Here is a 27,725-nt window from a genome sequence, read left to right on the forward strand (position 1 = left end):
TCATCATCAAAGTCATTGCTGTCAGTTAAATGAAACAATAAACATGTCCCTACTTGTTTGAGGGATTAGAAATGATTGTCGTGGCTCACTGATCGATTACCCACGAGATTTCACATCACTTAGTCACATCACTCGGTCACCTCACTCAGTCACATCACTCAGTCACATCACTCAGTCATCTCGCTCGGTCACCTCGCTTAATCACCTCACTCAGTTACCTCACTCGATGACATCACTCGGTCTTCTCACTTGGTCACCTCACTCAGTTACCTGACTCAGTCACATCACTCAGTCACATCACTCAGTAATCTCACTCGGTCACCTAGCTCAGTCACCTCACTCAGTTACCTCATTCGATCACATCACTCGGTCTTCTCACTTGGTCACCTCACTCAGTCACCTGACTCAGTCACATCACTCAGTCACATCACTCGGTCACCTCACTCAGTCACCTCACTCAGTCACATCACTCGGTCACATCACTCGGTCTTCTCACTTGGTCACCTCACTCAGTCACATCACTCAGTCACCTCACTCGGTCACATCACTCGGTCATCTCATCCATTCAATGGACACACTCAGTTACCTCTCTCACTCAATTCACTGACTCGCCTCACTCACTCAAGAGCAGTACCTAGTCAGCGGCTGTTCGGCGCTTAGAGCGCTTAGGTATTGTAGTTCTTGAGCGGGCTTGCGTTTATGACTGCGTACCAGCCAAGTTCATGAGCTTCATATACAGTTAAGCTTTTCATATTATGGTTACTCGTCACTGTTAACGGTTTAGGTCTGGCTGACAGAGCGGGCTGAGGAATTATTATTATTATTATTATTATTATTATTATTATTATTATTATTATTATTATTATTATTATTATTATTATTATTATTATTATATGAGGAGGAGGCGGGTGCACACAATTTCACAACGTGGTGGTATCTCTAAAGCCGTGAATCGAGCCTGGTGGCATAGAGAAAACCTATACCGGCACTTGTAATCAAAGCTGCGTTGTCTGCATCAGGCCAAGGACCCAAAAGAAACTCGTCTGATAGCGACCTCTTACAGACATTTGCATGGAAGAGAGCAGTCGCTGTCGTTCGTGCGCGCCCGTGGGATAAACTCAGAATACGTGATCAGGTGCTTCTGGCACCTGACAGTGTTCACAGTTTGGGCTGGTATTACTGCGACCTGTCAGGTGTCTATAACTCTTGGTGAATGCGACACCGAGGTGAAATCCGGTGCATCATACATGTTTAGCTTCTTTTGAGCTTGTGAGGCATGCGGAATTTCATTTCTGGGTCCAGCTTATGCACTCGCTTGTGTCGTCGATCTGCTTGGTTCCAGTGCTCTAACGTAGAATTGCGTATTGCGCAACGAAGTAGGGCGTTTGTACCTGTTCGTGAGAACGCAGAGTACCTAATAAGTGTTATTTAAAACAGTTTTCGCTTCTTCCTCTGCCTATTCCTTCCTTATGACGTCACAGTGTGCAGGTGTCCACTGCAAAGTGATAGTGCGGGCACTTCTACTTGCATGGTCGAGACACTCTGCAATTTCAAGAGTTATTGAATAATACGGGCTCCGTCTGAGGGCAGTCATTGTTTTGATTGTCAAATCGCCTATCAACATTATACCCTTCGCACCTTCTGAAGCTTTCGCGAAAAAGACTTTTCGTATTCGGTATAAAAAATATCACTAACATTTTATGTGCATTTCTACTGGCGAGCAAATGACTCGTTTCTTTCTTTTTTAAGATGCCATTTAATGACGTCAAACACGGATGTTGTGGGCGCAGCTCAAGGAGATTGCACATCGAAAGACGCAAGTGATGCCCTAAAAGCTGAGCCTAATAAGAAGCGTCGTCGACACGGTCGACGATGAGAACTTTTGAATATCAGCTTTGGCCTTCCGCTTTGCCTTTGCACACGATTCAACCTTTTTGCGGAGCCTTTGGTGCGGAGTAAAAAGTCATGCCCAAAAGGGGTCGTAAAGGGACGATGACTAACGCGCATAAAATGTTGTCTATCATCATGCTTATTTTATTATCTAGAAAAAGAAAGAAAATGTAAGAAATAAAGAAAGGAAGAAAGAACAGTTCCGGATGTGCTACTTGCATGCGACGCAGCAATTTATTCAAGGCATATAAACTTTCCAAGAACACATTGTACGTGCTAAGTAACGTGTACTTATGTCGCGGCGCTAAATGACGAAGTCGCGTACGCGATACAAAGATACACAGCTCCTCGCGTTGTGTTTCTAACAATACCCGCGGGCGACGTGGCACGGCGAAGCGGGCGCGACACAATCGCTCGTGGTTGCGCCGTTGGAGAAACAGCGCCCCGGCTGGAACCAGGCGTCTCAAAACGCTGCCGCCATTGAGGGAACGCCCCGACCGCAGGGCGACAGTGGTCGCACCGCGATGACGCAAGGAGACGAGACCGTCGTCGTCTTCGGTCGGCGTCCAATCAACGAATTAGAGTAGGTTTAAGTTTCCCGTTCAACTGTACGTTCCGCTCAGATCAGGTGTGTGCGCACTAAGTCGTGGTATGCGCGCAATCTACAGAGCGAGAACTCCAATGCGCATGCGCGTAGCGAACTCGTGCTAACAATGGCATCATGAGCGCTTCCCTTGATCTGGCTGATCAGGTCGAGCAGAGGGTTGAAGGTGAAGCCACCTAACTTCGTTACTTTATTCTGCCCCAAACACACACGCACGCGCACACACACACGCACACACATACATGCACACGTCACGATGTTTTTACAAACTACGGCCCCGGGTGGCGGGAAATGGACGAGAAGAAGCGAGTGATCCATCAGTAGGAGACATTTTTGTGGTCGTGACGACAGAACTGTCATGTATATCGTTAAACTCACTCAAAACCTGGCGTATAGGTCTTGATTGAGCAACACTTACACTTGCCTATTCGTCGGCACTTTAAACTATATTTGGCCTCAAGACTATTAGACTCTTTCTCACTCTGTGCGGTCTATCGCAAAGACCTAAATCGGTGTACCACCGCGGGGACACTCTCTGAGCTGAGGGTAGCGCTTGCGCGTCATAAGTGCACTTTTCTTGTAATTATCCCTGTTGATGTCTTACTTTTTCACTTGGGATTCTGGCGTTCTCTATAAGTGCGTCGTAATAACCGGGGCCATGCTTCTTTCCAACTTTACCGTTGGATTCCCGAATAACTTTAGCCTACCACTGCTTCAACAACTAGTTTTTCACAACTACCATGCACCAGGCCCTGGTATAACCGTTCGCAGTCATGAAAGAGTTGATATCAAACGAAAAGAAGAACATCGAATACGACTTTCGACATCGAACCATTGCTTTCAATCCGAAAGCTCCATGTTTAAATAATTAAGGTATACAGAGAAAGAGAACGATTGCAACTGAAATCGAAAAACCTTAACTGTGAGAACCGAAGATTACCCAAGTTCTATTGTATCCCCTACCGCCATAGATACACGAAATGATTCCATGACGAAACTAAGATGAATTCAAATGTTTGACTTGTTTTTGTCATCGTGGCCGGGGCGCTATTCTCGACACGCATGGCGGCTGCACGGCCACCATTATCCGCCATGTTGACTCTCTGATTGGCTGTGGAGAGCTCACGTGCCTTGAAATTTGTGCCGGGAAACGGAAGTGTTGCGAAATGCAATTTTGCCTTTTCATCAAGATGACGAAACGTGACGTGGAGCTGCAAATTTTATCGACTAATACATTTGTTTTTTGGGTCCTTGGCAGCTATATTGCGACATTAACGCTTCAAAAAGAAAGTGAGCCGTAGCGTACAGAAGCCAGTGCAATGCAACTGCAATTTCGCGAATATGTGGTGGCAATCCAAGACAGCTGCTATCCGAGCTTGCTGATTGGCTGGAGGAATATGCTGTGGGGATTGTCACAGGAAGGACCGTTTCATAAACGTCAATTTGACGTTGCGTGACGTTACGCTGGGCAGCCATTGCAGAGATCTTCCGCCATAATTTGTGGTGTGACGAGCTGCTCGAAATATGCTAATGAGCAGCCATATGCAATGGCGGCCGAGAGGAATGCGTATCGCCACATTTTCCCCGAAAACCTTTTGTTCATAACGCGCGCTCATAGTATTAGCATCGCTCTCGGGTGGTGTTGGCATGTGTGTTTTGGTCCATCATTTTTTAAAAGAACGCATCTATACGAAATGATATTGTTTCAACATAGCAAACTTTCTGCAGTGTTGTCCACTTTTCACTGCTGCGTTTGCATTGTAATGAAGATTAATGCCTTTTCGCACAATCAGAAGTTATGACAACGGTGTCTTTTTAATTCATAGAAAGGGATGTACGCAAGGCGGCGCCTTGAAGTTTCCTCCCGCGATGCGAATAACCAGCGAACTGAACAAGAGATGGCAGCGCCGGCGCTTGCATCGCGCTAGCGGATATTTCTGGCGCGCACAACGCTATCGGTGATATTCGGCCGTTTCTCAGCCAGGCGAGTCGGGCTGAGTCACTTGCGTTGCGCGACATAGCGATAACGTGGCATAGAACATGCGCGCATCACCACTGGTAGGTCTCGTATCTTGACTCAAAGAACAAAACAAGCGTGTTGCCAACATACGATTACTCATTCCGTTTCCCGGGTACACCCATCCTAACTAATGAAGCAGACGACTGCTTGTACACAGCAGACGACGGAAGCGAGAAGCGTTTTTCGACGGAATAATCATGCGCTTTGATATAGCTGCTTTGTTTTTACTGCGGAGGAAAACTGTTTTGCTTTACCGAGAACCTTACGTTCAGTCCCTTCATTTCAGTTTTTTAGGCATAACGTCAAGTTGGCGTCTTGTCACGAAAGCAAAATGGGGCCATCAGCGCCATTTTATTCGCGTCGTGTCTACGTCACGCAGCGAAGAAAATGGCGGAATGTCCAGAATAGCGACCGGGAACCTATATTATGCGCAATACCGAGTGTTATTCCACTTGTGACGTCAATGCGAGGATTGACGAGAGTCGTTACGTATACCTGACTCCAGAGCACAAAGAAGAATTGGCCGGTCCTTATTCAGCTGTCTTCGCTGAAAACTTTAGAAGAAAAATAAGTTCGAGGGAGCGGTTTTTCTATGCGCAGTCCTCCACCTAAAAGCGCACAAGTCGTACCCTTCTTTGACGTCACAACGAGCACAGCTTCCACGATACAAGAGAATTTCGCTTTATAGCGTCGTCATTTTACGTATTTTGTTCTTTCCTGAGTGGGGGAGTTTCAAACAAACAACACATGCCCACCTGCCGACAGTCCCGCTTCTCCATTATTCGCATAAAAAAGATCTAAAGAATGAACAAAAGAACGAAAGCCAAAGAGAGAATGAAAGTGAAACAGGACTACTTGTGTGGGCTTCTGAGGTCAGGCGACGTCAGGCATAGGAACGAGCACGTGTGCAAGGTAATTCGCTATTTTAAGGAAGAGCGGCGGGAATGCCGTACGCCCAGTGCCATACGGAGTTTCGGGTGGAAGCCGCTGTGCCAACGCGACCCTTCTACCTGCTCTTCGAGAACATTGTTCTTACCCGCGTCTGTGCTGAAAGAAAAAAAGAAGCAGGAAGTATAAATAAGCACGCGATTGCTGTGTCGAAATTGCGCTTCGTTTGTGGAGATCCGAACCCAGCTTGAGGAGGACGCGCGTTTCATATGCGTACGACTCTTTCAGCTGTGGGTGGTCGTGGTAAACATTTGTTTGACTTATTTATAGACGGAGTTGAGGACTATCTTAAGGACCGGCCACTTACAAAATCTAGGAGGGGTCCCTAGTCCGGGGCCCCTGTGACCTCCGCGGTAGCTCAGGCTCAAGCCACAAGAGCTCTTTTTGGCTCTCTAAGGTAGAGCAGCCGAGCAGGGCAGCCTCCCAGCTCTCTCAAGTGGGTGGGGGGTGGAGGGGGGGAGGGTAAGCCGGGTTAGAAGGGCAAGCCCACACCACATGGAAAACGTCCGAGAACGCGTAACCACACAGTGGGCACTTCCCAGAGAAAGCAGGGTTAACGTACTCTAGTACTGCCGGGCACAGTAGCGTGTTAGTATAGAGACGGAGGAGCCAGCGCTCCTCGAGCCACCCGGTAAGGCCAAGTGCGGCGACGAATCGTAAGTCCCTTTTTTTTTTCTAGAAGCCAGCGAGGACGAAGCGGAGGCGAGGAGGGAAGGGCGAGAAACAACGCCCTGCGGCTGCCGCAGCTGCGATCGACGAAGAATGAAAAAAAAAAAGACAGCAAGAAAAGAAAGAAGAAAAAGCGAAAAAGGGAACAGTGAAATAACGCCGAAATGTTTCAAAAGGAAGGCAAATGTTAAGAAAGAGAGTCGGCAAAGGAACGAGAAGGAAAGAAAAGCCGTCGATGATAGAAGCAGCTGAGACGCCTGCGCAGCTGGCTGTTTTCGTGGCCTCTATATGCGACTCGAAAGCGGTGCTCAGATGCGGACTGTTTCCGATTCTCTCTCTCTCTCTCTCTACCGTTGTTTCTCTGTATCTCGCTATGGCGCACTCAGAATTGCTTGGCTTCTTCTTTCTTTCTTCTTCTCCCTTTCTCTTTGCACCTTTTTTGAACATCTTTTGTTTATCAGATGGACAGCAACATAGCCAGGCAGCTAGAAAGATGCCTAGATAGGTGGGTAGGTAATCGGTAGCCAGCCAGCCAGCCAGCCAGCCAGACAGACAGACAGACAGGCAGGCAGGCAGGCAGGCAGGCAGGCAGGCAGGCAGATAGATAGATAGATAGATAGATAGATAGATAGATAGATAGATAGATAGATAGATAGATAGATAGATAGATAGATAGATAGATAGATAGATAGATAGATAGATAGATAGATAGATAGATAGATAGATAGATAGATAGATAGATTGGAGAAGGCACGAATACACAAACATTAGTATGGTCTGGCCTAGTTCAGCGGTGCATGCCCCCGCTCTCGCACACATATCTATCTCGTATTCACAGCGAACATTTTGCTCCTTCGTTATCTTGGCTCGATGTCCTGTCTTTCCCTTCGTCGCCCTCCCTCTCTGCATTTGTTATCATCTTCATTTCCTTTCTCGCGCTATAAAAAAAGGAGGGAGAAAAAAAGAAGAAGAAAAAAAGCCAGGATCAGCTTATTTATGCGCGTCGGCACTGTTACACGCGCTTATACCAGAAGCTGTCCGTTTTCTCACAGCCTCCATTGTGTCTTTCCCCTCCACACCCTTCTTTTCTCTTTTTTTTCTTTTCTCTTACCCGTCTTTGTCGGCGCAGCTGCAGCTACTGCTGCTGCTGTTGACCCGGCGCGGCCGACCTACGTCACCGGCCCTCGGTCCCGAGCCACGTGCTCGGCGCCTGCGTTCGACGCCTGGCCCCGGGGAAGAGAGGAAGGAGGAAGAGGGAGAGTGCGAAGAGGGGGAGGGGGCCCGCTGCTGTGTGCCGCCGTACTTTTCGCACGCGCGCGTTGAAGTCGCAGTAGTCGGTGTCATCGGGCAGCAGCGAAGGGCGATCGGCTGAAGCACTGCAGTCGATGTCGGCGGGGGCTCCTGGGGCTCTCTGAGCGTGGTTCGTTTCGTTCTGGCCCTGCCTTCTTCTCACAGCGTCTGAGGAGCAGCAACCTGCTAAGTGCACAGTAGCAAGTCGCCTTCGGAGGTTGCGCGGGTAAGTGAAGCTTGGTCGCGGGATCGAATCTCGGCCACGGCGGCCGCATTTCGATGGGGGCGAAATGCGAAAACACCCGTGTGCTTAGATTTAGGCGCACGTTAAAGAATCCCATGTGGTCTAAATTTCCGGAGTCCTCCACTACGGCGTGCCTCATAATCAGAAAGTGGTTTTGGCACGTAAAACCCCATATATTATTATTATTAAGTGAAGCTTGGGAAGAAGGGTGCGGAACGGTGGAGTGGGCTTCGAAATGCTGGTTGTCTCCGGAGATCAATTTGATATCGCGCTGAGTTATCCGCTTCCTACGCCCGTTGTTGTGAACACGGATCTTTCTTCGTGGGCAGCGAGTATGTTGAGTTTCCGCGCATGTAACGCTCCGATTGGGAATTGGGCATATATGTAACGATGGTTATAAATTGGTGTCATGCACTTATTCAGTGGTGGGAGTTTAATTTACTCCAAGTGCATGTCAGAGACTGACTTTTTTTTTCATCTTTGTTGCCGTCTCGTTTAGTGTGCATGCTTTCTCTTTTTGCATTTAGCTACAATTTCAGTATGGTTCTCTCTTAAGTAGCCAGACTTTTCATACTGTCGCTATTATTAAAGACATGCACAAAAACAAACAAACAATAGTTGTGGGACTGTATTGCGGGCTCCTGTGTCTGTTCGGTGCTCTATATCGCGTGTGATGCAACTTCTCCCCGCGTTTTGTCGGCGTGTGAGGCAACCTGTCTCGGACTAAATGCGCATTCCGTTTACTATATTTAGTTCACTTTGCTCCAGCTTGATGAACCTGGGATGTTTGTCTTTAGCTTACAGTATTCTTATTTCCAATGTTATTACTATGTGAAAAGGAGTAGTCGCCACAAATTACGCTCACTAAGTCTCTTCCTTTATTTATGTTCAATAGGCAAACAAAACATAAAAGAAAGGTATCGGGCAAGCACACAGTCTGACATGTAACGAGGAGCGAGATTAGCTTACCCCTTTCTGAGGGAAGAGGTCAACTAAGCTGTGAATCTTAATAAGTACCTGCGATTCACGTTCCTATGTGTGCCCTTTCCTCTACGTGTATACTTCAAGACCGCTGAGTGCATCTAAAATTTACGTATAGGTGAAAAAAAAAGAGTCGAATATTGATTTAAATCTGTCTCTCCCATGTCTTCATTAATGCAATTTTCTCCAGGACCGAATGGTTTGATAGTTTATTCATTTACTTAACTTTAATTTCGCTAAGAAACAGGTATAGGTGGAGCAGGCGAGGAATTTGCCGCGCAAGTCTGTGCGCAGCAACCGATCTGTGACAGAACGAAGAGAACGCGCATTGTGATGCCATAGTTTATTAAACGAGCCTTATAGATGAAGCTCCTTTCCGCCATGTGGGAGGCCTTATCTAGCCAGTATCGAAAACTGTTTAACCGAAGGGCGGGGGCAGGGGGGGGGGGGGGGGGGGGGTCTGTTAGTTTTCTATTTTGTGGCGAAATGTGCACCGTACTTTGTGGCACAGGCTGAGGCCAAATCCGCCCCAGTGCGCACCACAAACGACGAGCACAGGGCTCTACGCACTGTGCCAACTACACCGATGCCTCTGCGGAACGGTGTGTGCACCCCACAACAGGTGTTAGAGCGCGCGCAGCGTTGATCTTTTTTTTTTCTCTCTCTTTTTTTTGAGCATTTCGCGTTTTAATGAACCACAGTGACAGCTGCTCGTGTGAGATAGAGAAGGCTTTGGGCGTAGAATTGCGCCGCTGATTGTAGGCTAGCATAAACGAGCGTCATGGATCAGAGGATGTGTTCGCAATCCAAGGAATATACACTCTAGCAGCATGGAAAAGGTAGACCAATGTTGGCCCAACGTTAACGGAACCGATAATATTCAATATATGGTTATCGTGTGGGCGGCGTACTGGCAATATATATGGGGTGATGCATGGTGAACAGACCCATGTGGACTCCTGGATGCAGTCTTTTTGGTTTAGTTGGTCGGTACAGTCAGAAAGCAGCGCAGCGTTCATGTTTGTCCTGGATACGTCCAAGCCTTTTAGGCGCTATTGTGGCTAATGTGTCGTCGTTTTACTGACTATTTGTATGGGCAGCACAATGTACGGCCGTCTATATGATGGCCATTGACGGCTAGTGTATGGTCGTTGTACTTTTATAAGTATGGCCAATGTCCGGTGAGTGTGGCGCTATATTGGCCCAACCCTGCTCAACTACAAGACCGCCTTCCGTGCAACCTAGGTAGCCGCATTGAGAAAGGCTAAAAAAAAATAGACAGCTTGCTGTTTTCTTTTATCCGAAGTTGTTTTCCATCGTGTTCAGAACACTTTTTTTTTATATCTATACAAGCCGAAACAGTAATTTCGTCCTAATCAGAAGGATTGCAAGAGTCTTGATGTTCCGTATGGCTTGAGCTATGAGGGACGGCAGAGAGCCTACTATGCGTATGCCTACTAGAGAGCCTACTATGCCTACTAGCCTTTATGAGAGCCTACTACGAGAGACGGCAGCCTACTATCACAGCGCAAACCACGATATCGCTTGCTTGATCCTTTAATAACAGCGCCATCTGTTCACGGACCACTTCATGTTTTCACGCAAGGCCCTCTTCATCCGCTGCCCCGTTTACTTTCTGCGTCTTCCGAGATGCGCGCAAGTACGCGCCGCCAATCTCCGAGTCTGTGTTGCTCGCAATACTGGGCGCGGGTTGAAAAGTGGGAATGGAGGCGCGGCGACTCGGATTCACTGCACATTGCGCAACAGAACGAATACACTTGCGAAGCCACACGTTGCTTCCTTGTTCGTCGCTGGTGTTCTCGTTCTCTTGCATATCGCCTATAATGAACTCCGTAGTTAGCGCGTCTAGTCAGGCAGGTCCCGTGACAGACACGTCTCCATACATTCACGTCCCCTTACTTGCACGTCCCGTATCGTGAAGGTATCGGCAAGTTGGTTATTCACATTAAAGCTGAAACAATGCTAAGTACAAAGACAAAGGCACGTAAAAATCGACGCCAGCCCTACACGTCGTTTTTAGTGTGTCTTTGTAAACATCGTACTTAGCGATGTTCCCGTCTGGATTGTAAGTGGTAACAGTTTAGTCTCCTAAGTGTCACGCTTTTTAAACTTAAAAAATTATGGGGTTTAACGTGCCAAAACCACTTTCTGATTATGAGGCACGCCGTAGTGGAGAACTACGGAAATTTCGACCACCTGGGGTTCTTTAACGTGCACCTAAATCTAAGCACACGGGTGTTTTCGCATTTCGCCCCCATTGAAATGCGGCCGCCGTGGCCGGGATTCGATCCCGCGACCTCGTGCTCAGCAGCCCAACACCATAGCCACTGAGCAACCACGGCGGGTGCTTTTTAAACTTCACCGAGAAAGTGAAAAAAAAAATAGAAGTCGTCCACCCGACACGTTAAACGGACACCATGTGGCCTGGAAGTTAGTCTATCTAAGCCCTCGTGTCATATCGCAAATGTAATGTAGGACGGAACGTTGATCTTATGTTTCCCTTAGCACTCGACTGCGGCTTCACGCGCAGTGCTTCTAATGCAACAGCGCCCTTTAGTATTTTAACAGAGCGGCGTAATATCGACGTTCCAATAGCTACAACGATCGACGATTTAGTTAGAGCGAGGAAGATACAAAAATAACGCGCGGTCAGTTAGGCGCTCGGCCGTACGCGACCTTCTCGCGTGGGCAGGAAGCCAAATAACGCGCAGCGAACAACTCGCGGACAGAGCACGACATCTATTCGTTTGCCACCATCGCCGACGCTTCCTTGGTTAAGCAAAAGAACAGGTAATGTGTAGTGAAAGCATTATTATTATTTTGCTTATTCATGCGCTTGAGCGCGAACGAAGCTCGGAAGGTCGCCACTTGCGATCGCACATCTGTGGCGGAGGCGGTGACCTATATTGTACGGCTGCCGCATCTTGCTCTAGGGAAGGTCGGTGCCGACGCTCAGAGCAAGCAAGTGAGCAGTGTCTTAATGCGTCCGTCAGGTTATTCTGCAGCCCTGTTCGTCGAACAAGAACAGACCGCAGATTTAGCTCTGCCGGTTAGGGCATCGCTTTTTGCTACAGTTGTCGCCGATAAGGTTGGAACGGGGGTATTGATCGGAGAGGGTCCTCATGCAAGTGTGCCGTTACATTCTGCATGCCGGCCTGTCCTGATAAGCTGTGGTTATGGAATGCAATCTAGCAGTAAGCGATGGTTTCGTCGGAGGTTTCAGTTGGCAGTCCTAGTTGCCGACAGATATCAGCTCTTATGACGATATTCTATATTCTGACCACATCACCTCTTAGACGATATTCTAATAGACACCAAGGGAAAAAGATAGCGCTAGGCAGGTCATGTAATGCGCAGATTAGATAATTGTTGGACTATTAGGGTGACAGAATGGGTACCAAGAGAAGGGAAGCTCAGTAGAGGACGGCAGAAGACTAGGTAGTACGACGAAATTTGGAAATTTGCCGGTGCCAGTTGGAATCCGTTAGCGCAGGACAGGGGTAATTGGAGATCGCAGGGAGAGGCCTTCGCCCTGCAGTGGACATAAAATAAGGTGTTGCTGCTGCTGCTGCTGATGATGATGATCACCTCTTGTCCACCCACATGCCATAGGTTAGTGTTAACAGCAAGCGCGCGTTCTTTTTTTTTTTGATCTTGCCTGCCGTAACCACGTAGAGGCGATAATATTGTAAAGCGATGGTTGATAAGTTGTTCATTCGTATATTTCTGGGTGATCACGCAATAACAGCACTGCGTTAACAGCACCGGTTGATGGCTAACTACAACACAAAATCAAAATTCTATCGTAGATCATATTTCAGGTATGACATGAAGCTTTAGACCACTTTTTCATTCTTAAGTGTCTGTTTAATTCTTCGTGTAAACAGTTTTCATTTCTTTTTTCTGGACAATGTGCCAGAAATGCGACGCTTAGGACACAGTCGCGTATCACAAAGGAGACGTTTGCTCTAAGAGTGCACTTTACGATACCCACTTTTCTACACCTTGTAAAGCAAGCTTTACACGGAGTGCCTGTATCTCAAGCCAATAAAAACAGAATTGTATTTACGGCTTTGTAAAGTTCAAGAAATATCATTGTCCTTGCTCTTTCCCCTATGTTCATACGCAGATGATTCACGGGGTACAATAGACACCTGATAGCTTCAGTATATTCGAAAGTACGCGATGACCTTTAGCTCTAGCGGAACAGGCCAATACTCTTGACCAGCGCAAACAACATTTGGGTTGTAGGTTGTTTGCTGCGTCCTTGTTCTGCACAAACTAGAAATCACCTTCAAGAAATCGTCGATTAGCGCGACCTTAAGGAAAGAGTCTCCCCCAAAACAGTAACCAGTTTCCAGCGCCACACGCGATCTTCTTGCGTGCATTGACGCCAATGGTTTCCCCTGTGAATCGTTCTCCGCAACTTGTATGACGTTAGTTTCTTTCGTTCCCTTCTAGGTTCGTAATTCCTTTCCTTTTTTTTTTCATTCGAGAGGATTAGCCGCGAGGCATACAGAAAGTTAAATGAAAGCTTCCAGGTCTGCATGCATTGTGCAAGAACTGCAGCAGCGTATTTGCAAACTTGTTGTCCCTCACCCAACGGTCGTAATTTTTTACTGTGGGATCTGGATTCAGTCCAGCCTTTGTGTCCCAGCGGCCGTGGCGGGACACATCCAAAGGCCGGTGTCGATCGAGTGTCTGACGTTCTTGCGGGAATCGATGGTGCAGTAGCCCTGACACCCTCGGTCACCGCCAAGCACAGATGACCGATGATCTTAGGGCTACTACAGACCCAAGGCTCCGAAGAGTTACTTCCTGCGCCCGGGTGAGGTTACGGGAAAAGAGAGCAGACACACACGGGGGAATCGACGTGCATGTTTCCTCATCCCCAGGCTAGATTCATGAAAGACACGACCTCTGCACAGCTCTCAATCAGTTAGATAGAAAACCGTTCACCTTGAACGAGATCTTGAGACCATGGCCTCGCATATCGCAGCTACAAAAAGCAACAAAAGTGCTGCTGCGATATTTGAAAGCTACCGGATTGAGTCACCATCTGTGATCCGGACTGAATGATATCCCCAGTGGACTTTCTCTTCTTCTTTTAAACTTTTCGACCACCTTTTTCCTTTCCCCAGTGTAGGGTAGCCAACAGGGCTCAGTCCTGGTTAACCTCCCTACGTTCCATTTATCATTTGATCTATCTATCTATCTATCTATCTATCTATCTATCTATCTATCTATCTATCTATCTATCTATCTATCTATCTATCTATCTATCTATCTATCTATCTGTCTATCTATCTATCTATCTATCTATCTATCTATCTATCTATCTATCTATCTATCTATCTATCTATCTATCTATCTATCTATCTATCTATCTATCTATCTATCTATCTATCTATCTATCTATCTATCTATCTATCTATCTGTCTGTCTATCTATCTATCTATCTATCTATCTATCTATCTATCTATCTATCTATCTATCTATCTATCTATCTATCTATCTATCTATCTATCTATCTATCTATCTATCTATCTATCTATCTATCTATCTATCTATCTATCTATCTATCTGTCTGTCTGTCTGTCTATCTATCTATCTATCTATCTATCTATCTATCTATCTATCTATCTATCTATCTATCTATCTATCTATCTATCTATCTATCTATCTATCTATCTATCTATCTATCTATCTATCTATCTATCTATCTATCTATCTATCTCTTTCAAAGCCCACCCCCAAGATGGCGCTCGACGCACCATTGCGTCAGCGCTGTCGGGTTATGGCCTCGAGGCCATTCGTACTGTTATGTGTATTTGTTATACCTTTCCTCTACATCTGTGCCTCGCTACGGTGGCCGGCGTCTTTTGCATCCCCACCACGTAGAGATCCCCCCGTATTCGTAGTCGTCCTCGGTTAGAAACCTACTTGCACGGGGGCCACATGGCGCACGTGCCCTGGTAGCGATACGGCCAGTAACTCCAGTTCCTGCAGTCCAAAAGGCCAACGTGAGTTACTGTAGTTTAGGGGTGCACTTCCGTACGAAGTGGCACCCTCCATGTTATCTCCATCTTTTCTTTTTCTTTTTGCTTTTCCATCCCTCAACTTAAATACCTCTACATAGGGTAACAAACTGGATGTGTCTCTTGTTGACCTCTATGTCTTACCTTTGCCTTTTCGCTCTTGCTCATTCGTTGGCCGATTCTGCATTGAGCGTTGTGCATACGTTGCCGTCTTAGACTCTGTTCATATTCCCCGCATATATAGCGCATCTATTATCGAACTGTTTTTAATGCTAGTGCGAAATGTATTGTATTTCTTGATTGTGTAGTTCCAGTCGGTTATTTATTCAGTGTGACAGATTTTAGCTATGATTAAGTAACGTTCACTATGTTTCACCATATATTCACTATTGCGTAGGAAATTTTTTTTCTTTTCGTTTCGGCATGACAAAATTTTTAGGACACAACCTCTTTTCTTCTTTTTTCTTCTTTTTTTGTCGGAGCTAATCAACACGAGCAAATCACAATTCTGTTAGGTTTCGTTTGGTTTCGCTTTCCTTCACACATGGGCCATACCCACTTTGGCGAATCGGCCAAGAGTCGCGTGGAATAAGAAACAACGCGTAAATATTGCTTAAGAAAACAGATATTTGCGCCAAGCAAAATGTCTGGTGACTTTATATACCAACAAGTTATCACGAAAATCTTATTGAAGCAAGCCGTAATTTCTACGCGACCAAGCACAAATCCCTGTGGTAGTGCCCAAGTGAGGAAGCCCCCAGAGAAAGAATGTCGGCAAAAAAAATATTACATTCTGTAAACAGCGCTTTTAACATGGCTTTTCCGAAGAAAATGAGAAATGGTGACAGAAAAAATGGAAATGTCATAAATCGCCCTCTCGTCTTCGTAGAACGGGGATGATAGGGGAGGAATAGGTGATGGGGGAGGGTCAGCTTAGCTATGTGATGCGTTTAGAGTTTATCAAGTAGCAATGATTAATCACGTCTTTGTGAACGTCCTCTCCCCCCCCCCCCCCCCCCCGTGCTTTTGCTACTTATTCCAGTAATCTAGGGCGCACATATAGACCACTCTTATAAAAGTGTGCGTATAGTGATTCTCGAGACCGAATCAAAGACTAATCGAATAGTGCAGGCCACCGCGTCGAATGAAACCGAATATGGAACAGATTTTTTTTAAGTTTTAAAAATAATGAGCAGGCGGCTTTCCACATTTATTATAAAATTATCTTCGCATCCTAGTATGACCACAACGTTAGCACGTTTCCGTTCCAACATTTGCGCGGTGTGATGCGTTGTTCATCGTAACCCCCTAAGAAAGAACACTATAAAAAAAAATAAGAAGCTTCTTCGCATACACAAAAGCTTTTTCGGGAAATGCTAATGATCGCTTTATAGACGCGTAATTGTGACTCTCACAGAAACGTAGCCTCCAGGACTTACGTAACGAACTTCTCGTGTTTTATGTCTACTGTTTATAGGGTGCAGGGACGCAATTTTTTTTTTTCGTACGTTTGTAAAAACCACTGATTTTTTGTGTTTCATCGCGCGTGCGTGTGACGATCTCGAACATTCGGAAAGTATTCGAAAAAAAAAAGATATCCTCATTTACCGAATGGCGACCATTAAATCTTCGAAGACCGAATCGAATGGGGCGGCAACTTTGGATTCGTTATTCCAAAGTCTCGAACGTTCTCGCACCCCATCACGCCCTGCACGTGCCACATGGAACGAGCACGCGCGAACCGAAAGCGCATAAATAATTCGAGCCTCGGCAAAGAACGCGGCCCGAAACGACTCGGTGAGCCAACGTTGCACTTTAGCAGGGAAAGAAGTTTGGGCGTGTTGGTGGGATGCATTCAGACTGGGATACATAGCGCAAAAAAATTGCGCAGGGACAAGCCTGTCGTCAAGTCGTCCTGTGTTCTGCTTGTCCCTGCGTAATTTTTTGCGCTATGCATCCCAGTCTGAATCCAACGTTGCAAGTTCGGCAGGTGTTGGGAGCAGCCGTTTCCCTTCGACAACGCGCAAGCGAAGTCAATGAAATACGATAGCCTCGAGCCGTTTCCGCTGCGTAAGCGGGGTATGGCTACACTGCAATGCCCTTGCCAGGTGGGAAAGCGGCGTTGCTGTCTTTTCTTTTTTTTTTTTTTTTTGTCTTTCACCGGCTGCGCTGAAAGTGGGTCATTAGGAACGCGAGGGTATTCCCTCGCCTCCCGCTACAGGCGCCGATGCGCTACGCGATAAGAACCTTGAGCTGTGGCAGTCTACGAAGGCCAAGTCTCTCAGCTTCGTTCACTGTTTTGTTCGTTTTGTTTGTTATGTGGTTCCAAGTGTTGCCAAACGAGGACCGCGTCTCTCGCTGGCTCCTCCGCGCCGCGATGTGCTTGTATTAGTGGAGGACGACGACGGGAGAAGTGATAATAATAATAATAATAATATTTGGGGTTTTACGTGCCAAAACCACTTTCTGATTACGAGCCACGCCGTAGTGGAGGACTCCGGAAATTTTGACCACCTGGGGTTCTTTAAGCCTTTGAGGGTCGATTTTTTTCGCCACATGCGACCACTCAGGGTCGATTTTTTTTATTGCACATTTAAATTCTTCAGAGGGAGCTATTTCTAAAAAAAATTACTGTAATTTTTCTAGGGTGACCGTTAAGTGAGAAAAAAATGTTTGGCGTTAGCATATATGGACTGTTTATTCAAGAAAAACAATAAAAATAGCAAATAAAGTTATAAGATTTTCAAAAAATTGGCGCATTGTTATACACAATGTGCACACGAGAAAAATACACAAGAAGAATGCGCACACGAAATTTATTGCAAGTCTCAAATGTTCCTTTTGCACTAATACTTCTTCAGCGTGTGGTAGTTCTTGAAGCATGGCTCCACGCAGAGCGGTTTGTTGCACTCAGCGCGCATGTACCTTGTATGGTATGAAGGACTTTATTTAGGTCCTGAGGGATCAGTCTGTCCTAGCGATATTTTTGCTGCCGAGTGGTGTTGGCGCAGACATGGCACCTCCTCTGGGTACTGCTTCCTTGAGCAGACGTGGGAGGCAACTTCGGAATAAAGGGCCAAAAAAGGAAACGCATGCACGGCGGCATCCTTCGTATGCAGACCCCTGTGAGCAACAACCGAGCGAGTAACAGGCGGTCACGCTTTGAGTGACAAGAACGAGATAGCCATCAGTTTTGCGAGCAAAAGAAGCCGAAACCGCGTGCGGAACAAAACCGAAACTAACCGCCGCGCGCCCGCGAGCGCGCCAATGCGCGAGCGGTAGCAGACGCGCCGGAGCAAGAAAGAAGTATAGAACGAAAACTGAAAGAGAGAGACGCGAGAAAAAAATTTCATGTATTCCCACATAGTAGCACCACATGCCAGGCAAGAAAAAGTGAGGAAATTAGCGCGCGTTTTAAACGTACAGACGGCGCCGTAAATATACGGCATCGACCATTTTCGGACCTGTTCGCGGCGCCGTATATTTACGGCGTCGACCCTCAATGGGTTAACGTGCACCTAAATCTAAGCACACGGGTGTTTTCGCATTTCGCCCCCATCGAAATGCGGCCGCCGTGGCCGGGATTCGATCCCGCGGCCTCGTGCTCAGCAGCCCAACACCATAGCCACTGAGCAACCACGGCGGGTGAATCCGTTCGGGCAAGCAGTTCGCTAGAAGACGTGAGACAGTCACGAGTGCTTAAAAGAAGGAACAAAAAAGAAAGTCGTGAAAAAAATTCGATTTGTCGCTTCCCGCTTAGCCAATGATTGAAGAATGATTGTGAAGTTTTTTTTTTGCTCTCCTTTTGCTTTTTTTTATTTTCTTTATAACCTAGCGTGAATCTCCGACAGAGGGTGTTTACTCCCGGGTGCCTCCTACGAACACGGAGGAGAAATTTCCATGCGAAGCTGGGGATTAGTAAATTACGCCTATTCACTAGTGGGACGACCGCGCCTACCGTGACCGGAGGCTTGCAGAACCAGAAAGGGCGCTAAAAAAGGGGAGGGGGGGGGAGGGGGGAGCGAATGAGTGGGTTCACCGCCTTTAAGCTTGAGCGTAGTTTGAAGCCAAGGCAACCGGTTAGCCTTCACCTCAAGGGTTTTGACCGTATGAACTCTGGTATCATTAGTCGCTAATTATCAGCTAAACATCACTAATATATAATTTTAATCGTGTAATTTAATAGTGTAATAATTGTGTAATTACGAGGCACGCCTTAATGGTTCATTTGGTTATGTCTGATTATCCATTTACTTTCATAATAGCGTTATAGTTCTGTAATTAGTCGCATGTAATAATAATTATCACACTTTTGTACTAGCATGTCTACAGCTGATTTGTATTAGCACTGCCAAACCTAAACCAATACTATGTTTGCTATATTTTAAAAATATTTTACACTTTTCGTTGCAACTGTTGTTTATATTTTTACTTATACGCTGTACAGGAGGTGCCATTACAGTCTTTGACCTCGGGACATCCTCCTGAATAGTTTTCGCTTGTACTGTATCTTGTCTATTATTAATAATAACCTTATTCATGCACGAAGTAATGATTAAATAATTAATTAATTAATTAAGAATAGGTAAATAATTTATTGATCAATAATTAATTTGTTTATTCAATTATGACTACCTAGGTTTGTACAGCGTGCGCCTAAGTGCACTTAAATTTGTTTCATTGCATTTCGCCAAGTTAAATGCAGAGGGCGTGGCCGCGATTGAACCCAAGACGTCTAGACCGGCAGTGCAGCGCCATAGCTACTACGAAACCGCGGCGGATGGCTGAGATGCACTGCTCAGCGTTGAATAAACATAAGCGCCAAATGCAGATTAGTCCCTCTCGAAAAAATCACAGGCTCGTTCGCGCCTAAAGTTTGCAGCGAAGCAGCATTTTTCATGAGTTTAATACAGCGATCGCGGTTGTTTGCCAGTTTCGTACACAATGAAAACCAAATCGGGTATTGTCTGCGACAACGCCAAAAGAAAAAAAGGCATGTCGGGAATTCTACTGCAAGGGTACCGGGGTGCCATCCGTCGTGGCAACGTCGAACACCCTGTTTTTGCTGTCTTTGGACTTAGCTTTAAAGGTTCCTTATGGATTTGCCTAATCGTTAATTTCAGGCATCGTCCGCCACGTTTTTCTCTCAACGTTAACACAAAAATAAACTGCGTGACAATTCCCGTAACTACATTCATGTAATTGCCCTGGAGAGATTGAGCTAGACAGTGCCTCATCTTGCGCATTGGTCTATTTTCTACAGCAAAAAAAAATAGTTTCGAGCCGTCACCTGAGGCCACCATATCAAGAGCTGCCGGACTGTTCTTTACTAAAGTTTCTTCTTCTTCTTCGTACGTACTGTGCTGTTGGTCTTGCGTATCGCGCAGCGCACTATGTTCCCCTTGTGGAGAATCAAGAATGCTTTGTGAGCCCATTCTGGGCACGCACCGTACGTACCCAACATCCCGTTAATCTCGCCATTTCCCTTCGACGCTTCTACGCAGGTGCACCTAACTGTCCTCGAGGCCGCGTCTGACAAGGAGTCCGCCTAATCCGGCACTTGCCGACCCCGTCGTCGTCCTCCCCGTCGCTGGTAATCGGGCTCACCGGCGGCCCAGAATCGCCATGCCGAGCACGGGCCAGGTACCGTCGCTATCGGCGCTGCAGCCCCCGCACGAAGACGCGCACAGCCACCACCACCACCACCACCCGGCCAAGGACCAGTACCGGGTCGTGGTGCTCGGAGCCGCCCGAGTGGGCAAGACGGCCATCGTGCACCAGTTCCTGTACGACGAGTTCCCCGTCGACTACTTCGCCACCGTCGAAGAGGTGAGCGCTCCGAGTGGCCTCTCTGTCTCTCCTCGCCTGCTCTCCCACGAGCACGAGCCGTGCGCGATAGACGGATGTGGATGGACGGACGGTATGAGCATTCCCTTGGAAACAGGGCGGGTGGATTATCCAACTGAGTACGTTATTTCTAGCTCGGTGCCACGTGTGTTATTGGCGCATAGTGCGTTTTGAGAAGCGCACAAACACAGACGCACAAACAAACACAGATAGACAGACAAACACAGAGAGAAAAATAGATAGATAGATAGATAGATAGATAGATAGATAGATAGATAGATAGATAGATAGATAGATAGATAGATAGATAGATAGATAGATAGATAGATAGATAGATAGATAGATAGATAGATAGATAGATAGATAGATAGATAGATAGATAGATAGATGGATGGATGGATGGATGGATGGATGGATGGATGGATGGATGGATGGATGGATGGATGGATGGATGGATGGATGGATGGATGGATAGATAGATAGATAGATAGATAGATAGATAGATAGATAGATAGATAGATAGATAGATAGATAGATAGATAGATAGATAGATAGATAGATAGATAGACAGACAGACAGACAGACAGACAGACAGACAGACAGACAGACAGACAGACAGACAGACAGACAGACAGACAGACAGACAGACAGACAGACAGACAGACAGACAGACAGACAGATAGATAGATAGATAGATAGATAGATAGATAGATAGATAGATAGATAGATAGATAGATAGATAGATAGATAGATAGATAGATAGATAGATAGATAGATAGATAGATAGATAGATAGATAGATAGATAGATAGAGACAGTAGAGGGCTTCCAACTGTAAAGTTCCTAACAAAAGCCGTCTACTGTATTTTCTTTCTATACAGCTAGGTCACTCTTATGTGCACTTCGCTACCTATCGCCCACAACCTCTCTATTTTCTTTTCTGGTGGCAAACATATTTTTTCCATTCTCAAAAGGCCGGACTGCCGCCGTCACGCAACCGAACCGGGCTCCTCTTATTGCGGCATCAAGTGAAGGTGAACATGTTATTGCAGGCACGTTTGCCGACGCTCCGTGAAGTGAGTCACAGACGGAACTCCGCCTCTCATGCGTGATTCGAGACCGACGAGCGAGTCAGTATAGCACGACCCGCAGCACACGCACGCAACTCCGTGTCCGGATACTCGCGTAAATAATAAAGGCAAGGTCACCGTCTCCCTTCCTTGCCCCCTCAGTGTGTGCTCCCTTTATGATTCTCGGCGAGGTGCTGTAGCCCAGAAAATACGCCCAGAATACCGCGTAGCCTACAGGCATAAGTGGCGCTGTATAATAATAATAATATTTGGGGTTTTACGTGCCAAAACTACTTTCTGATTATGAGGCACGCCGTAGTGGAGGACTCCGGAAATTTTGACCACCTGGGGTTCTTTAACGTGCACCTAAATCTAAGCACACGGGTGTTTTCGCATTTCGCCCCCATCGAAATGCGGCTGCCGTGGCCGGGATTCGATCCCGCGACCTCATGCTCAGCAGCCCAACACCATAGCCACTCAGCAACCTCGGCGGGTAAGTGGAGCTGTTTGCCTGCCACTTAACGTGTGGTACTGCGAGATTGCGCCGTGACCTGATCGGGTGGATTGGCCGTTGCTGATAACCTCGCGGAACGTTTCTAACGCTAAGTAACGCGGGTTACGTTCGAGTGTGCTCGCTGACAGTGCGGTAATGGCTCTGCGGGACCGAAAGGTCCTTCGACTACCGCCACAAGTGCCAGCTGTCATTATTATCCTTGAATTACATATCGCAGGCCTGAGGGTCGGCCGACGGATGCGAGTGCCTATAGTGTAATCATTTCGCTCGGGTAGATATAGCGCAATAATATTGAGGGGCAAAAAACATAAAGGTAGAAAAGGCCGGAGGGTGGGGAAGCGGGGTTGGAGGTACGTAGAAGAGCGAGATGGAATGATAATGACGTTGACCGCGTGAGTGCCTAACGCGATACGTGTATTTGCAAAAAAAGAGAACAAGCAGACATTGCTTTCATTGCATCTTTCTCGTTTTCCCCCGGGGATACTTCCTGATCAAATTCTACTCACTACTTGCGGACAGCCCACGTCCCGATGTCCCTTCGTAACGGGAAGCGTGCTGTGGGAGCACTCCCTAAAAAATTCCCTCTTGCTTCAGATCCATTGTACGAAAGGTGAACAGGCAGAGTGCTGGCAGAACGAAACGCGACAGTGGCAAAGTCGCGACAATCGCAGCCTGTGGTTGCGACGGCCACAACCCTTTCGCCTGCATCCAGAAAGAAAGAAAGAAAGAAAGAAAGAAAGAAAGAAAGAAAGAAAGAAAGAAAGAAAGAAAGAAAGAAAGAAACGAAGGAAGAAACGAAGAGGGAAAGGTATGGAGGTTAACTAAGTGCGTGCCCGGTTGGCTACCCTACACCTGCAACCAGAAGCAGTAATGGGTGCCCGGTGTGCAGATTTCACTGGATTTAAAATGCCGATCTTGAATGGCGACGCGTTGGCCTGTTTAACGCGTGGGGAGCGATCTCGTCGGGTGCAGGAAATACGTCATAGACGTCGGGTCTCAGACACCCCCTATACTGCTAAAAAAAAAGCAAAAAAAGTTAGTTACGCTCACCCTCGCGGTATACCACAATGCAACACCTGGCTTCCACGTGCGCCTATAGAAATCGCCATCGTAAGCGACTTCCCCCGACTGTCGCGTTTCCTTGGCCGAGTACTGGCTGCTAAGCACGAGGTCGCGGGATTGAATCCCGGGCACGGCGGCCGCATTTCGATGGGGGCGAAATGCGAAAACACCCGTGTACTTAGATTCAGGTGCACGTTAGAGAAACCCGGGTGGTCGAAATTCCCGGAGTCCCCCACTACGCCTTGCCTCATTATCAGAAAGTGGTTTTGGCACGTAAAACCCGATAATCTAATTTAATTTCAATCGCCGAGTACCGTACATGCCGTGAGCGGTGTGGCCGCGCACGCATGTGTTATGTGCGTGCGTCAGTGCGTGCGAGCGAACGAGTGCGTCGTGTGTTGTGTGCACGCAACTGGGGCCTGTATGCAAGCCTTATATAGCACACCTCCTCCCCAGCGGTTATACCGACGAATTAAGGAACTCGAACGACACGTAAAGGTGATTCGGTGGTTTCCCCCCCCCCCCCCCCCCCATCTTTCACCGCTGCGTTAACGCCATTTGCAGCTCTTTCACTCCCACCCGTCGTCTTCGGTCGTCGGCCCCTGCTACACGAAACCCGCTTCTGGGTGACGAAAAACAAAGTGTGCTTTACAGGGTCTAATAGACGCGTAGATGCACTCAGCAATAACCAGCTCACAGCCCGTGTTCCCACCGGCCCCTCTAGCATTCCACAAGCTGCTTCCTGCGACAGTGACCGACTGTAATTGTATGTCTATGCTCCTCGCTTTCTTTATCGCTACTTTGTTATCACTTTGCCTCCCGCTCCCCTCTCTCCCTAGCGTAGGGTAACAAACAGGATCTTCCCCTCTGGTTAACCTCCCTGCCTTTCCCCTTTCCTCTCTCTCTCTCTCTCTCTTGTGCGTTCGCTTGTCTTCGTTTCCAGTGTCACAGAAACGTCAGCGACCACGTGTGCTTTTCACGAAATGCGCCCCGCGCAAGTTTACCGAGCACCCGAAAGGGGGGGGGGGGGGGGGGAGGGGGAAGAAAGAAAGCACTCAAACTTCTTCGCCTCAGCGACGTGGTTAAATAGAGTGCTCTTGGGGACGTTCGTGCGACACTCTTCTGCCGACGTCGTTCGCCTTCTTCTCGACGTCTACCGTCCTAGCGCGCTCTCGACTCTAGGGCTGTACGACTGTTGGCGTCATCGCTGCGTGTCCCCCCCCCCCCCCCCCCCATCTCTTATCGCAGTTTTTTCTGCAAGCGAATGATCGCGCCACGTGCCGTGGAAGGGAGGCAAACAAAAGCCCCAGGAGGGGACTGCACAGCTGCGTGAAAACTGGGTCAGTGGTTTCGGCGTGTCGTGTTTGTGCGGCAGCGTACGAGTTATGTCCTCGTACCCAGGCACGGCTCTGGCTGTACATCGGGGCGCCGAACGAAAGGCGCTGACGTTTTATTCTAGCGACTGCCTCCCCTCCCCCTCTGTAATTTGTCGCTCTACGGCCGAGGCAAACAAAACACTTAGGTGCCCGCTCTCTATGTTACTTTTGCATTTCTGTGACAACTCTGCGTGACGTTTAGGTCAGGGTGAACGAAAGTGCCGAAATAAATTTAAGGGGGATTTCGCCCCGGCCTGCGCGTATTAGGGATGAAACGCGGGGAAAATGAAAAAAAGGCCGGCGCAGGATGGGAAAAAAAAACTGTTCGAGAAGAGGCGGGCGGGCCAAACAAACAAGCTGTCATGCGAATCTCGTAAATGTCTCGTGCTTGCGCTTTAATCCGATTGGCGCGTGGCTGGCGCGCGGTGAGCGGCAAGAGGATGGACGGCACGTGTCTTTCTCGGGTGCAGTTTTTTCGCGCACAAGACGAGGACGATGAAGAGGCTGAGGCACGTGAGTGCTCGTGTGTCTCGGCCTCTCGTTCGTCCTTCTCTTGTGCGCAAAAAAAAAGCTGCATTCATGCTCTTAGGTTGCTGGATTTCTCAAGTAGGCTGGAGGCAGCTACAAACAAAGACCTTCCCCAACCCCGTCCATCTCAGAAGGATACATCCGAACATCTACTCAGATGATAACTGCAAACTATGCGGCAGGGCTCACGCATCTCTTAGACACATTCTCTGGGAATGTGAAATTATATGCAAAGAAAATGCAGTTTCCCCCGATGAAGCTGCGGCGCGATTGACGGCCGCGTTGCGCAGCTGAAACCTCGAAAATCAACTATCCAGCAAGTCCCTGAGGCGGCGAGGAGACAGGATCTCCGGACCTCCTCGGGGTCGGCCTAGGCCCAGGCCACGAATTTGCCGGATTGTTAATAAAGTTCTTACCATCACCACCACCACCATTCATGCTCTACGAACATGCCTAAACAGACGCCTCAGTCTCTCTCGGGGCACATCGGTTTACGTTGCGGCCACGCTTAGGAAAGGATGCGGGCGTCGAGGTAGATGCAACACGAAGTCGCGTACACACACAATAACGAACAGAGGTGTACGTGCACTACAGTGTACAGACGAGAGGGGTATGACACGGTATACTGGACCAGTGTGGCTCCAGTGGAACAGTATGCGACCTTTCGGCCAGTGGGCGCTGCAGTGGACCAAACTGTACGTTTACGTCCCAAATGTGGTATCAAGCATGCGTACAGAATGGACCGTGTCGTACGTTATGTGTGTACTAGATGGTCGAAGCTCTAGAGTATGGTCAGTTTTTGTGACCTATTGTACGGAATTGTGTGCTATTAAATAAAACGCCAACTTACACCGTAAGCGCTGATTTCAGCTCAGTTTTTATACAGAGCCTGAAAGGTTTTTCTGCCTGACCAGTCACCGCTGCGGTCACATTATCGCCAGTGCAGCTCCAATGCACAAGTTATGTTTGCTTGAATACTAGTTACGTGTTGCTTTGAAGAGCGCACTGCGCTTTCTGCGATATGCGTTAGTGGGTGTCTCAGTATGAGAGAGTGTGTGTTTGTGGGTGCGCGTCTCGGTGTTTGCAAAGAACAATGCCGGGGCCGAAAAAAAATAATAATAAGCCAGCGCGCAAACATAAGCTTCATGATTTGAGTACATGTCCTTGAGGTGTGAAATCAAATAACGGTTATGTAGAGGAGGCACCGGGCAATGGAGCAAGAAAGCATAGTGTGTTTTCAGGCTTTCCTTATCCTTTTATATTATTTTATGACTTTATTTATTTACATTTGATGGGCATTCGTTTCCAATACCGAAGCACTACAGCACTCAAATGAACATGTTTATTCGACGTTCCTCTTTTCGAAGCTGGGCAATAGTTTTTTGTCTTTTTTTACTTCGTAAACGATCAGGACCAGAATGCCGAGGGAGAAGCCAAAATGTTGGTCGAACACAATTCTTCATGAGGGCAGACTAAAAATATTTGGCCAAGTGCGGAGCTCAGAGAGCTTTATGAGCGAATACAAAATTAATTTAACAAAGTGTCATCGAAAGATTCGGTTCGAAAGGCTTGATGAGGTAGGCAGAAGAACGAGAAAGACATTGTTAGGCAACGCGTTAGCGCCATGAATTAAAGGATCACAAGAGTAAGCAATGGGAGAAATCTAAAACGAGACCTTGGGGAAACCAACCAGCCTTTCAGCTATGGCAACAGTTCGCAGAATATGTGGTACATTTCCTTTTTTTTGCGCTGTCAGTGTCTGTAGGTCCTCTTAGTTAAGTTTCGTAATCTCGAGCAGTCAAAAACTTCTGCGGTGTTGGACCCTCTTCATTCTAGGGGGACTAAGGCACTACTACATCTAAGCTTCGGTCGCTTTCATTAGCCAAGGTTTGGTGAGGTTAAACTTCAAGAAGCGCCTAGAAACAAACAACTCGCATTGCGTGTGCGCCCTCTCACTTTCTGGCGCCCACGTACGTAAGCTGTATGATGCGGTGTTACGTAATAAACGACCTTCTGGCTGGAGATACGTTAAAATGACATTTCAGTCAGCGTATACCTCGCTAGCGGAGCTTGATTTAGCAAGCGCTGCGAAGTGAAATGAGCTATTGAGGGTCCATTCGTAGAGGCTACGTTTGTTTGTGCGTGTTTTCTTTTCTTTTTTGGCTGCTTTTGCCGGGTAGCTACAGACTCTTTAATTTCGTCTTGGGCTGATTTACCTGAGGAAATGCAATGACGACAAATATTGATATCTCTTGTTTTGCTTTGCTCACGTTTGCGTAATGACCATAAGGGATAAGATGCACAAGTTCACGCCGGTTTTGGCTATACACATCAATAGGGCTCAATAGTTGGGCCCGTAGAATTAAAAACTGCTGTCATGTTACACTGTCGGGTAACTACCTTGGCCACCTGTAGAGAAGTTCTTCCCACGAAACAATATGCCATGCCATCTTTTCTTTCATAGCCTTCGTGGTCATTTTCGTGCGTATAAAACACAATAGGATGACGGGGTTATACTTATTTATATTTCATTACACGCCTTTTGTTTCGCTCTTCTTGTCACGCAAAAAGATCCATCAACTCGAAATTCGAAGGCTAAGCCGGGGCCCTCTATATTTCGCTAT

The 27,725-nt window shown here is 47.3% G+C and overlaps 1 protein-coding gene across 11 annotated transcripts in view; it reads left to right on the forward strand.

The window, feature by feature from the left end:
* Window positions 1-27,725, forward strand: part of LOC135898583 (GTP-binding protein Rhes-like) — a 354,348-nt gene that overhangs the window by 312,702 nt on the left and 13,921 nt on the right. For 9 of the 11 annotated variants that reach the window (XM_070523651.1, XM_070523652.1, XM_070523655.1 and 6 more), the window contains one exon: window positions 20,210-20,534. In XM_070523651.1, coding sequence (XP_070379752.1) covers window positions 20,331-20,534 — 204 coding nt within the window. In that variant the 5' untranslated portion in view covers window positions 20,210-20,330. Of the gene's footprint in view, window positions 1-7,439; window positions 7,648-11,333; window positions 11,458-20,209; window positions 20,535-27,725 lie in introns of those variants that run through there. The other 2 variants (XM_070523657.1, XM_070523662.1) reach the window with 2 other exon arrangements.

Source organism: Dermacentor albipictus, chromosome 8 (assembly GCF_038994185.2).
Source record: "Dermacentor albipictus isolate Rhodes 1998 colony chromosome 8, USDA_Dalb.pri_finalv2, whole genome shotgun sequence".
Lineage (NCBI taxonomy): Eukaryota > Metazoa > Arthropoda > Arachnida > Ixodida > Ixodidae > Dermacentor > Dermacentor albipictus.